This window comes from Passer montanus, unplaced genomic scaffold, assembly GCF_014805655.1.
Source record: "Passer montanus isolate IOZ18808 unplaced genomic scaffold, ASM1480565v1 scaffold4, whole genome shotgun sequence".
NCBI lineage: Eukaryota > Metazoa > Chordata > Aves > Passeriformes > Passeridae > Passer > Passer montanus.
Window position 1 is genome coordinate 912,498 of NW_024368818.1, and position 13,612 is coordinate 926,109.

At 40.9% G+C, this 13,612-nt stretch overlaps 1 protein-coding gene and 1 long non-coding RNA gene across 16 annotated transcripts in view; both read left to right on the plus strand.

Annotated features, from left to right (window-relative positions):
- Positions 1-47: 47 nt before the first annotated feature.
- LOC120506621 lies at positions 48-6,098 on the plus strand. 2 transcript variants are annotated; one of them, XR_005628556.1, is made up of 3 exons: positions 48-218; positions 356-575; positions 1,299-1,787. It is a non-coding gene; the product is annotated as an uncharacterized LOC120506621 (long non-coding RNA). The 2 variants fall into 2 exon arrangements; XR_005628555.1 differs by lacking the exon at positions 1,299-1,787 and adding an exon at positions 5,756-6,098 and having other exon boundaries at positions 53-218.
- A 3,170-nt stretch (positions 6,099-9,268) lies between these two features.
- Positions 9,269-13,612, plus strand: part of N4BP2L2 (NEDD4 binding protein 2 like 2) — a 41,776-nt gene continuing 37,432 nt past the window's right edge. For 2 of the 14 annotated variants that reach the window (XM_039718227.1, XM_039718235.1), the window contains exons 1-3: positions 9,359-9,619; positions 10,668-10,749; positions 11,888-13,314. In XM_039718227.1, the coding sequence (XP_039574161.1) occupies positions 10,747-10,749; positions 11,888-13,314 (1,430 nt within the window). In that variant the 5' untranslated portion in view covers positions 9,359-9,619; positions 10,668-10,746. The other 12 variants (XM_039718228.1, XM_039718232.1, XM_039718237.1 and 9 more) reach the window with 12 other exon arrangements.

A 13,612-nucleotide genomic window follows, 5' to 3' on the forward strand; every position in this document is an offset into this window, starting at 1 on the left:
CAGCGCGGGGCACCAGCGCCCCCTGCCGGCCCGCGCGGGCAGCACCCACGGCCCGGCACGGCACGGCACGGCCGGGGCTGAGCGTGGGCCCGGGCCGGCTCCGCTGACGGGCGCGCTGTGGGCCACTGAGGCAAGCGCTACGAATTACTAAAGCATTGTTGTGAAAAAAAATAAGGAATAAAGTCGCTTAACTGCGGAGAAAGAGCAGGAAAAGTAGGGTAAGTCAATCATCTAGCCCTTTGCTCTTGCTTCAGCTAGTGCAAGAGTTTGAAGGGTGCCCTCACAGGAAAACGCAAACAGAAAAGCAATGTGGCTTCTTTTCACCGCTACAGCTAAAAGGCTTCATTTATTGCAGAATCATAGAACAAGTTGAAAAGAACCCATGAGGATCATCGAGTCCAACACCTGGCCCTGCACAGCACCATCCCTGAGAGTCACACCATGTGCCTGGGAGAACTGTCCAAACTCTTCAACTCTGGCAGGTTTGGTGCTGTGACCGCTTCCCTGGGGAGCCTGTTCCATGGCCCGACCACCCTCTGGAAGAAAAACTTTCTCCTGACACATCAGGACAGCATGTAAGTGTTTAGAAGGTTATGATTCAAAAAACACAAATGACACTTTACAGGTCTGCTGAAAAATACCCACTGCTTTGTCCAGTGTGAGAAACACACTTCGACTGACTGTTAGCCAATACATTGTAACTAGTGGTTTCAATCTTTCAGAAGGTCCCCTCAAGCTTTCTGAACTTGCTAGTACAGTGTACCGAGCATGCCTTATCTTCATTCAGTGCTAAACCACCTCATTGGCTAATGCGGACTACGTTAGCTCAACCAGAACTATTGCATACAAATCACTTTTCAGCCCCCAAAACTCCCCTTGTTTGTATTTGTTTCCCCAGTGACTTATATTTGGTCCACTCCTTCTGGGAAGACAAAAAAAAAAAAAAAAAAAAAAAAAAAAAAAGTTGAGACGTAGAAGAAGGTTTGTCTGACAATCTTGTATTGGGAAGGATCCTGGACTTGGAGTCAAGGTATAACTTTTTTATGAAGGTTGAACAATTTCCTCTCAATTCTCCCATTGCTGTCTATCTAGGCTCACCGAGTATAAAGCCTTAGGTTGGGGAACACATCCTTTCCCAGTTGGAGCACTTGCAGATGTGTGCAGGGATACTTACAAAGCAGCAGAAAACTGAAACACTTTTTGAACTCTCTTAACACTGCTATTGAAATTGCAAAACCTGGCGTATGAGTGTGAAAGCAACCAGGGCGCTGAGATGCTCCGTTTTTCTGATGGAGCAGGTCACAGCAGCACCACTTCCAGCGCCTGATCCCCCTGCCAGGAGCGGCGGACGCTCCTCGGAGCGCTGAATAACGGGACCTCCCCCAGGCACGCTCCGCCCTTGTTTCCCGCCTGCACCGAGACCCTTCCCGACTTTGGGAATCGGCTTTTCGGAGGTGGCTCTTCACTCCTTTTCCCACCCCGTCTGGGTTCCGCAGTGGCGCTCGCGGCCCTGCGGAGGGAGCCCGTCCGCCACCGCCGCTCGCTCACCCGCGCTCAGCGCCTCGGAAAGCGCCGGGAACCTGCGCTCTGCCTACGGGAGAGGGCAACACGCGCCCACTCCTTTTCCATGCCGTCCCACAGTCGCACAGCGCAAGCCGTGCCAGCCCTGGCTGTGTCCCGAGGGCAGGCTCAGCCTTCCGCACGAGAAATGTTGCATCTCTCATGGAACTGGTAACTCTAAGCAGCCTTGCTAAATTTTAGGGGATTTGCCACCTCCTTGAAGTGTAGTCAAGTTGTGTTACTTACAGAGACTGTATACTTGAAAAAGATTAAAAATATTTATGCAAAATAAATATTTGTGCAAAATAAATATTTTGCTTGCAGTAGGACGTATAAGGAATGGCAGTGCCACAGAACTTCCAAGACCAGATCTTTTACACAGAATTATAAAATCATTTAAGGTTGAAGAACACCTTTAAGATCTCTGTGCCCAACTATTGACTCAGCACTACCAAGTCCGCCACTAAACCACATTTACATGTCTTCTAAATACATCTAGGGATGCTGACACCACCACTTCCCTGGCAGCCTGTTCCAGTGCTTGACCATCCTTTCAGTGAAGAAATTTTTCCTTATATTCTAAAACTCCACTGGAACAACTTGAAGCCATTTCCACTTTTCCTGATATTTGTTACTTGGAAGAAGAGAGTGATCTCTTTACTACAACCTCTTTTCAGGCAGTTATAGAGAGCAACAAGACCCCCACAGCCTCCTCTTGCCCAGACTAAGCAACCCCAGCTCCTTCAGTTGCTCCCCAAAAGACTTGTGCTCCAAATTGTGTGTGCTGAAGATGCTTTCCACATCTCAGTGTTTGAGTGACAATGATGAACATAGTCAAAGAACACCCTTACACAGCAGTATTCTTCTCACAGCCTTCTGTCTGTAAGAAGAATTGTGTGAAAAGAGAAGACTGCAGTGACAAGTGCCTTTTAGTCCCTACTTTATCAGATTGACAACCTCTCCCCTTGAATCATTTTAGCTATCTTTCTCAATTCATTCTTTAAAATCGTTGTGTCCTTGCAGACCAGAACTGTGCACTGTACTCAAGATGGGAGTATACTGAGATTTCCCTCAGAGCAGTGAACTGTCTTCTGTCTTACTCTCAGTACTATTCCTGATGACACCTAACATCTCTGTTGTTTAGCTTTGGGGGGTTTTTTTGTGTTTTTGTTTTGTTTTGTTTTGGTTTTTTTTGTATGTTTGTTTGTTTTTTGTTGCTGTTGCAGTTTCAGTCAAAGATTTCAGAGAGCTGACATCAGCAACTTCAAGATTTCATGAACTTAGACTTCCAGGTTTGACAGGTAATTCTATGTTTTACCTTACACTGGTGTAGTTCTCAAAGCCTATCTTTTTACCCACCCCCTTTTGTGAGGCCTTCTAGAGTTCTTTACACCAGCACAGCATCTGATTACCTGAAAGAGTTTAACATCCTGCAAGTATCATTCCGTGTGCTTTCCCTTTTCTGGGTCATTAATGAAAATCAAAGATTGTGCTGTTGCTGTTGCAGTTTCAGTCAAAGATTTCAGAGAGCTGACATCAGCAACTTCAAGATTTCATGAACTTAGACTTCCAGGTTTGACAGGTAATTCTATGTTTTACCTTACACTGATCTACTTCTCAAAGCCTATCTTTTTACCCACCCCCTTTTGTGAGGCCTTCTAGAGTTCTTTACACCAGCACAGCATCTGATTACCTGAAAGAGTTTAACATCCTGCAAGTATCATTCCATGTGTGCTTTCCCTTTTCTGGGTCATTAATGAAAATCAAAGATTGTTGCACAAAACAACATAAGTAAGCCCAAACATTTCTGGGACAGAGATTTGCTGACTTTTCTCCACCTGAGAAAGTAACCAAAAGTACTCTCTGCTTCCATCCTTCAACCATATTTCCAACTCAGGATAGGACATTTACTTCAATTCCATGACAATTTTGTTTGACAACTTTCAGTAAGAAAGCTGCACAAATGCTCTTTAAAAATACAAGCATGTTCCCTGGTTTGTCCTTGTCCATGCACTTCCTGACTCACAGACCTGCTGGAAGTCTGTGATTGTGTCACTATCTCCCTTCACAGAAACTACACTGGCCCTTTCCCAACACATTGTCTCTATCCATTGGCCCTGTGATCATACTCTTCTATTGGCCTTTCAGTGTAAATTCAAACAACTGTCAAGGTAATATCAGCTTTGTGAAAATCATACTTTTGTTTCCAGCATAATACTTCCCTCTGTTTCTCTTTTAATTGTGACTCTAAAACAATTGCGTCAAAAGTATTATACTAGCAAAACAATTCAGATTAAATATGTGTAATTTATATACTGAGCCCTTCACATTGGAAGGGACCTTTGACAAGTAGAAAGCAGGCTTTCTACCTGCACGTGTAGTGATTTGTCTCAGAGAAAGAAAAATTTATTAATTTTCAACTCTTCAACTCTTCAACTAAACAGCTGATAATATTACGAAGATGAGTTAACTTTACAACTAATTTTAGTATATCATATGTCTCTTAAGTAATTTGCAAGGAAGCCACATGGAAACAGTGACTTTAGATGACTGGAATTTTTAGACTCTTACTGTCTGTGTGTGTGCTGTTTCCAACACTGTCTCCTTGTAAACAAAAATCAAACAGCTGAATAATACAGTGATGCTCAGAATCTATTAGCTTCAATATATGTGCAATATAAATTTTGAAGTTTAAAAGTACTACTTTCATCTTAGTGCTAACAAGTCTGACTCCACCAGAGATACCTATTTGTGCCTGTCTTGTGGCAGTTTTCTAACAGGAAGACAAGAGTCATTAAGTACTAAATGGAATTTCACAAAAACAAGCAAACCAAACCAAACAAAAACCAACAAGAACCCAGCTAGAGAGGATATGAGGATGTGATCTTACTCTTCAGGGCGAGGACTGCAGAAAGCCTTTAACTCCACCTACTCATCTGCTTCCTTCATTACATAGTTAATAGCTATGCTGGGACACCATTAAGATTAAATTACCTACTAAAGTCAGTCTATTAAAGCAAGAAGCATTGCCCCCTCACAAAACATGTCCTCACAAATCAGCTGTAGACGTATCTTTATCTCTGACTTCTTCCTAAAGAAGTCATTGCCTAGATGGAGACATGCACAGGAAGAGAACAATAAAGTGCTTCATGTTACAATAGCCAGAGAAGCAAAAACATAATTTGGATTTTTAAATGTCCTAAAACGGAATGCAGTCAGGAAGTGATGGTGCATATTTTGCTACCATCCTTTATGCCTTAACTGAACAAATCAAACCATCTTGCCATCTGATAGGAATAGGTTAGAGAGCATTAATACACAAACCTTTAATCTTCTAAAACAAGTTTGTTATTGGGTTTTTTCATAGTTGTTTTTTTTTTTACATTCTAGTGTGACTTAGCTGTTTTGCTGCTAAATGTTGTGGAATCTTTTTGCTGACCATATCTGCACAATGTATTCCTACAGTCTAGCACAAATAAAACCTATGGAAGACAGCATCTAAAAAAGCACAGTAGAAAGGGGAAAAACATTTATTCTTCCCTTGGTGCCTTGCAGATGGGCATGACAGTAGTGAATACAGCAGTGAATTAGTATTTTGGAAGCCTGTACCAGCAGTCTTTCTTTCCCAGGTGATTAGCTCAGTTTGTCAGTGAATTAAATTAGTTTCTCCTCTGAGTTACCTAGAATTGATTTAAGTGCTATCCATCCTTAACTGAGATGTAGGATAAGAGGTGGGAGAGGATAGTACATAACTTGCATATTCTTAAGCAATGCCATTAGCATAACAAAAAGGGGGAAATTGTAAGTTTTATCTGTACAGTGAGCATCTCAGTAGTTCAGCTTTAAGAAATCAAATAAAAGTAACTTCAGGTAAAAGCTGAGTGGCTAAAATGAACAAGTATTTGACCAAAGAGAGAGGATGTCAATATGGACATAACTAAGCATGTAGCACTAAACTTTTTTAGTGTTTGATAACTTCTTTCCTCTTGCTTAAACATTAGTATATGAAGCTTAAATACTTGTCCTCTGTAAAATGCTGGGTATTTTTTAGTTGCTATATCTGGTGCTTTCTTTCTTCTACTCACACTTGTTGCTTTTACCATTCCACTGTCTTCGCCTCTGTTTAAAGCTACTTACTTTAATGTCCCATTGAATTTCGGTCTGTCGCTAAGTCTCCTTCATTTTTATGTAAAAGGGAGATGCTATTTACGGAGTCCCGAAGACTAAGAAGTGACTGGACCTTCACCTTGAGTGTCAGCTTCCTAGAAACTCCCCATGCTCTACTTCGAAAGACATGAATAGTTCGGAATCCTGCTTCCTTGGCTGGCTTTCACAACCCAAAATCTCAGCTTTGTTGTGGGCCAGCAGTTGTTATATTGTCTAGAGTTCTCTTTCTTAAAAGTTAAATCTCTTCCATTCTTTTAGTTCTGTTTTGCTGTAGCACTTGAGACCTAAATCACAGAACATTTGCCTTACTGTCAATAAAAAAATCTATGTATTGTGCTGATTTCAGATAAAAATCATTAAATTTTGAAAGGTTTCAAGAACCTCCAAAATAAACTAACTAGGTGTTACTTTTATTCTTGCCCCACTATTTTTATCTCCAAAAGGATTCATCCAGTACCAGAAGGGAATCAAATAACAATATTTAAATTACAAAGTAGTTATATCATAGTCAAAAGAAATACGAATCTAGCTATGACTTAAACATCACTTGCTACAATCTGTTGAATATATAAAATAATACTCCTATCTCATATAATCAGCAGGCTACCTGGACTTATTTTTTTTATTTGTAAAAATATATAATTTTATCAAAACTCTAATTCTTAAGTTAATTTTGAAGTTTGAAAATAAGAACCTCCACATTATCTGTGGAAATTAATAAGCAAAAAAGCTCTTACTGTATTTTTACCACTGAAACTTTGATGTGACATTTGCATACCAGAATTCCTCTTAGTCATATAAAAGCTTCAGAAAAACAATTTGGCAAACAACATACCTGGTTTGTTGAGTAAACCAGCTCTCTTAAAGTTCACCAGAATTTCTCCTTAGATATAGTTTGATTTAAAGTCAAAGAATTATGCAACAATTATTATGTATTTCTTAAATCATCTTGAAGCCTCACGTTTTCAAACAAGATTTAGTAAGGTGACAAGACAATCTATGACCCAAGATCCTTTAGAAAGAGGCACGATTAAATCTAAGTCTGTAAATAGTCCTCTTGAACTCACATAGATGCTATATTTAAGTGTTACTAGAAGAAGAAAGAGCATTTTGCTACGTCAAGTCTGATAACGAGGTCACGAGATTGAAATGATTGAGCTATCATTCCATATTAACCCTTAAAAGCCAATCTCAAGTAGTGCCCATTGGATAATTTTTTCCCTCTTTTAATAACAGATAGAGTCTCATCATTCTATCTTAAATTTTCCTAATATTTTCTATTAAAAGGCATAACACAGGCATTTATTGTTTCACTAATAAATATTTAATTTTCTGTGTTAATATTTTTTATGCCAGCTACCTTCTTGATGCTGAGTTATTTTGGAAAATTTTATCTAAAATGTTTCTGGAAGTAAATTTAATGGAAACCTTTCCATATACAAAAGCATAGTATGATGTTTTAATTAAAAATACCCAGTTCTCAAATAAGCACAAAAGCCACCAGTTTAGAGGAGGCAGGACAGCAATTAGGCAACACCGTGGGCAGGAAAGAGTAGCAGAAACAATTTCTGTGGCAGTAGTTTCATTTTAGTGTGGTTTACCTGTAATTTGAAATTGCACCTGAAAGCTTTTTTTCCTACAGAACCTGAAATTGGGCCCATGCAGAAGAAACCAGGGCAATAACTTAGTTTGGTACAAGTATCAGAGATGTCTGCATTGCATTTGAATCAAATTATCGACTGTACCAGTGAACCATAAAGGAATCAGGATGAGCCTCCAAAGTGGTCAGTTGCCATCTTCCCTTTTTAATGTAGGAAATCAAATGCAAAAACTACTCTGAGAAAATGCTCCATTTGCAAGTTCAAACACTCAAGTTCCATAACACCAAAACTCTTATTTTTTTTAAAAAAAGAACATTACTCACTTCTCATATGCATAGAAATTGATGTGATCTGTAAGGTTCAAATCAACTTAAACATACAAGTCACTTGGAAAACTGAATCATAATCTGATTACATGAAGTGGAAAATTTTCCTTTCACTCTTTTCTTAGATCAGTTAAAGCCTACAATTCGTCAGCTAATATGAAGGTGATATAATAAATGTCTAGGAACATAGGAACAGATAATTTTTCATATCTTGTTATCAATGCAATAACACTAAGATTTTTTTACCTCTGTGAGACACTTCCACTGCAATCATAGATGCATGTTACAGGAAGTGTGGTTTGGGTGACACATACACAAGTGGTGGTACATGGTAGCATTGAGTAACTATATAAACATATGTAAAAATGAAATTTTAAAATTCAGACTCCTCTGAAAATGAAGAAAAAATGTGATCTCTTTATGCTTATTTGTAAATATTTTCACTGTTACAGTGTTTGACCTCTTGGACACTGCTTTTTCCTATCCTATCAGCTTGTCCTAACAATGTTTCCAATTTTTATGATCTAGTGCAGGACAAGGAATATGGGGGAATTATTTGCAGCTTTGTCTCAAGCAACAGACTTCCCATGTCCTCGTGATTCCCACGCAGGAACTGCAGCAGCTGTAACAGGATCATCAGGGAAAGTCTATTTCATTATACTCAATGAGGTTGAAAAAATGACATTAGGGTACTGCCAGTTGTAACATGTGGCTTATTTAATTAGGTACAAGTAATGGGAGAACTCCCCAAATTAAATACATCTGAGACAATTGCCACATACACAACATGAATGCTTGAGAGCTCTGATCTCCATATATTACCTTCAAAATGTCCATGTGCAGCACTCTTACTCTCTCTTAATGGTTAGCTTGGGTGTTGCATGGCTTAGCCTGTGTAGGGAAGCACGTAATTACTACTATGGATGAAAAATAGTGGCAAACTGGGAGTTTCACTTCAAGAGCTCACTTCTGATCTAGGTTAAAATGCTACCAAACACACATCCACTTTCCGAAAAAACAAGGCCATCATCTGGCACAGGAAAGGAGACTGTGCTTTGGTTGCAGGGTTAACTGGAAGGAATGCCTGGCCAGTGGATTTGACCAGTTCTCTTTCTACCATTTATAGCAAATAAACTAATTTCAGTGACTTTATTAATCATATACTTAGAAACCTTCATAATCCATTTGGGTGATGTGAAATAAACGTTGCAGGTACTTAGAATAGGCACATCGCTACTGGAGCTACTGGAGCACTAATGAAATGTGGGGAATTACTGTTACAAGACTGAGGGGTTTTTTTAGGAAAAATGTGGTTTGCCTTGCATAGTATCACAAGATTCTGGGGGCGGGGGGGATAGTTACATCATATTAAAATTTTACTTTATACATGCAGGAGGGGAAGTTGCAAATCCACGTTAAGTACAACACAGGTCTAACATAAACTTGGCCGGCTTTTGCACTAGGGACAATCCCCACCGGAACGCTGCTCGCGTTCCATGACAGAGCAGAATGCCACCCAAAGCAAACACCCCGAAAAACAGAGCAGCCGGTCCCCGAAGGAAGGCGAAGCAGGACAAATCCCGGCCCCCGAAGGAAGGCGAGGCAGGACAAATCCCGGTTCCCGAAGGAAGCTAAACCAGGACAGGTCCCGGCGCCGGGCTCTTCCCGCCAGGCCGAGCGCGCGCCGTGGGGGGGCAGGCTCCGCCCCTCGCAGCGCCGCGCGCGGGGTGAGGGGGCGGCGGGAGGCGGCGCCATTTTGGGCGTGGGGGGTCGGAGGCGCTGCCTCTCCCGTCGCCGGGAGCCGCGGCCCTGAGGTTCGTGTCCGCCCCCGTGTGTGGCTGCTGCTCGGCCGGGCCGCGACGGGGAGCCGCTTCGCCTCCGCCGCCAGCGCTGCTACCGCCGACCTGTGTCACCACCGGGCGTGGGGATGGCGGTGTCAGCGCGTAGGAGCCGGCGGCTGCTGAGGTTGTGTGACGTGGGCGCCGCGCTGAGGGAAGTGTTTGTGTGTGGGGGGGAGAGGAGTGGGCTTTGCACCGTGGGGAAAGGAGGGACGGGGCGGCTGGTACACCTCCCCGAGCCGTGAGGCCGGTGGCCGTGCCTTCGCCTCGGGCACGCCGCTGCCAGCCCGGTGTGGGAGCAGCGCCTGCTTCCCCCGGCTCCTGCGCCGTGTGAGGGGCGCTGGGCTGGGCCCCTCATGACCGCCGTACCACCGTGCAAGGAAAGCCAGCCAGTTCACCTGGATGTAGGTTCTGTCAAAAGGCCTTATTTTCCGTTTGGGACACGTATTATGCAGGTGGAGTTCAAAGCCTTGAGTTAGTTGATCGAATCCTCTGGGTGTTTCATAGGTCAGTTAAAGTGGTAAATAAGTTTGGCATCTTCGTGTGCCGGCTCAGGTTCAATGCTTTCAACCAGTTCTTTACAGAAATTCTGTAGACTCGGACTTGCCCCATTCAAGAGGTGAGTGTTAGAGAGACTGCGTTTTCCTTGAGCATACTTGCTGTGTCCTCGCCAAGGACGGATATGCTTTTGCGTGCAGCTTCGCTCTCTCCAAGGTTAGTGAGGGAAAGTCTGCTAGAGATTAGCAGGAAATTATATTCCTATGTGGGACAGTCACAGAGCAGCATTTTCCGTCAGTGGAGATCTTGTCATGCAGCAAATGTTCACATGTTTGCTGTTTTAATTCCACATCAGAAAATGGGGTCTGCTTAAACCCCATGCCATAAGATGAGGATATAGAAGCTGATAAAGATAATAATTTGTTTTACCCCAGTACTGTTTTTGAGTGGAGATAGCGGGACATTTTCTTTCTAGATGGCGTTAGAGTCAGTGAATAGTAGTAATGTCATACTTGCTTTCTAACATACCAAAATTAAGTGTGAAGAAGCTGGAGGTATGCATACAGCATGTAAATTTTGAGGAGAGAACATGGTATCAGTTCTGAGGAATAGACAGAGTTGCATGGCTGTGTTTATTCTGTTTATTATGTATTTATTGTAGCAATGCTTTCTTCCAGGTACTAAAGTCAAGTGCGGACAGTAACGTCTTGGTTTAGCCAGTTTGAAATTGAGAATGGCAGGTTTCTCTTCCTTTGGATGGTAGGTGAGAAAGTGCCTAGAGTAGCACCTTTTCTTGTGAGTTTTTCAAGTGAACATGTTGGGATAATGGTTACTTACAAATCTTCCCATAATACTACCTACAGATCGTTTTCAGATAAAGAAAAAAATATTTTCTTATCCAGGATGAATGGCATGTGACACTTCGTTAATATTTAGTCATGAAAAGTTGAAATATTTCAGAAAACAGTAGAATAAACCTTCCAGTTGGAGAAATGTGGAAAGCTTGTGTTTGAAACTGCATTTATTTGGAGGGGAAGAGTTTACTCTTTATTGCATACTGTGTAGACTTCAAAATCCAAGAAATTCAGACTAAAGATGGATAATGACATGTCATAGTGGTTCGTGCCATCTTGCTTTGTAATAGCTTGTCTCCGAACCTGTCTAGAACTTAGTGGTTTAGTTCTTAGAATGTAATCTGTTTGGGACAGGGATTTTTTTTGTGTTTAATTTTAGAAGACATAAAAGCAAGTGATCTTGGTCCCTAACAAAAGTCTTTAGTAGTTCCAAAACCAGAAGTATAATAACAGATTGCAGCTTTGATTTTAAATCTTACTTGACTAGTTCTAAATTACAGATGCTACCCAGCACCTGTTTTATTGGTGTTAAATGAGTTAATTGAGTTTGGTTCATGTCACAGAAAACAATCCTCATTTTTGAAGTATTTGCATTTTTGTTGGTCTTATTAGTAGTGGTGTCAGGTATCAGTTTGTGCTTTGGAAATTGGCATATACTTATCTTTAAAAGAGATTTCAAACACTTGGCAAAACAACAGCTAGTAGAGAACCGTAGTAACAAAGGTCAGAGATTGTTGATGTAATTAATTTTTCAAATAGTCACATTTTGAAAGCATGATTTGTAAATTATTTAAGGCATATCATAAAATGTGACTGCTTGACTGATACAGCACTCATGTTTTTTACTAGTGGTGAGCAATAAATAATGCAGCAGTCTAGTTTAAACCATACTTGTGGTAGGTGATGTCTGTTTTTCTTCTGGGTCAGGACATTCTAGTTGTGACCATGGGCAGTGTGGTGTCATAGGCCTGAGTAACTTCAGCTTTTTTATACTTTGCTTTAAAAATATGCGTGCTGATAATGTATTCATTCTTTTTTCTAAGATGCTTCATGCTGAAAATACAGTAAGGCTCTTGGAGTGTCAGGACGAAATCGGAATTGAGCCGTATTCTAAAAGAATGAAGTCAACAGAAGGGGCTTGTGAGAAACTCCCTGATGATGATGATGGTGATAGCAAAGGTACTCAGAAGAAAGTGGATGCTGAGAGAAAATCAAATGGTTGGATACCTGCGTGTGCCTTAGATAACCAAGGGCAATGTGAAATGCAGAAGCAAGAGAAAATACCTACAGGTGTCTTGGGATCCTTGGATGAAGTTCTCCCTGAAAATAATCTAGTGCTTAGTCAGACAGTTGATTTAGAAACTGTGCAGAATATAAATCCTCCTTTTACATCAATTAGTTACTCTAAAGTTGAAGAACAGAAGGACCCTTTTATTACAAATAATGCTGGTGAAGATAATATTGAAAAAAGCAGTGCATCATTCTCAGTAAATAGAAATCAATCAGATGAAGACTTTTTTACGAGCAAAGATTTTATAGGACCTATTTACAAGCCTGCTGAATGTAACAAGCAGGACAAATCTGGCAGCTGCAATGAATGTAGGGACACTGGAGGAGATGAGAATGAATTGTGTGGAAGAAAGGAGATGAAGAAGATGCAGGCTGCCTCTGCCACTGTACTAGAAATAGATGATCAGCTGGATCAGTTCTATAAAGAAATTCACCAGCTGGAAAATGAAAATTTAGATACTAATGTTCAGGAAAAAGAAACTGAAATTTCTAAAGAACAGCATTCTCCATTTAACTCTAGTCAGGGCTCTCAAGAAAATTATCAACCTGTACTTTTGGGCAGTCCACACCCATTTTATGAGAATGGACAGTCTTCTTTAGGGGAACAGAACAGTCAGAAAACAAGCAGTGAGCAGCAGTTAGTTGTGGAAACAGGGGGCTGGAAACCTGAAAATACCTTCAATGGCCAAGTAGATACATGGAACTGTTCAGTGCCTGAATTCAGACCTGCTTGGCAGACTAGAGCATCTTTCAATAAAACTCAGGGACCTTTTCCTCCTAGATTCAGCCATCAATCCCATTTTCAGATATTTGATCCCCCACCACGAATCCCAAATGTTCCCCCTTCTCAGAATGGGGGATTTCCTTATGAAAGTTACCATGGAAATACTGGTATCAACAGTCATGGTCCATTTCTTGATCAAAATACCAACTATTCTGGTCATACTGACATCCATACTGCTCAGGTCTTCAGGAATGGGAATAATGATCAGAATGGACTCCAAAGTAACGGTTTCTGTGAAACCAGAGAAGAGTGTTGGAATGATCCAAAAGCTGACAGTACAGAAGGAATGCACAACTTTTCTTCATTGCAGTTATCTGAAGAAAAATTCAGTTGTTCACAGAAGTTGCTTCTAATCTTAAGAGGCCTTCCAGGTTCAGGGAAATCCACGCTTTCTCGGTAAGTGAAGACTTAAAGCTTGAGAAGTTCATTCCAGTAAATTTTTTTATGAATTTAAATATATCTGTAAGCAGTAAGGAAACTTTTTAGTTTGTAAATTAGACTCTTAAAATGCAGTCGTTTAAAGCTGTCATTTGTACTTAAGGAGTGCAAGTGACTGTAAATATTAAAAATATTTACTTGGGGGTTTTGTCTCCCAGATTTTTGATGAACAGGTGCTCCTCAGTGTTAAATGTAAAATGTTGAGCATCTATTAAATTGCATAGTCTTTTATTCTGAAATTTTCATACTAGTTTGT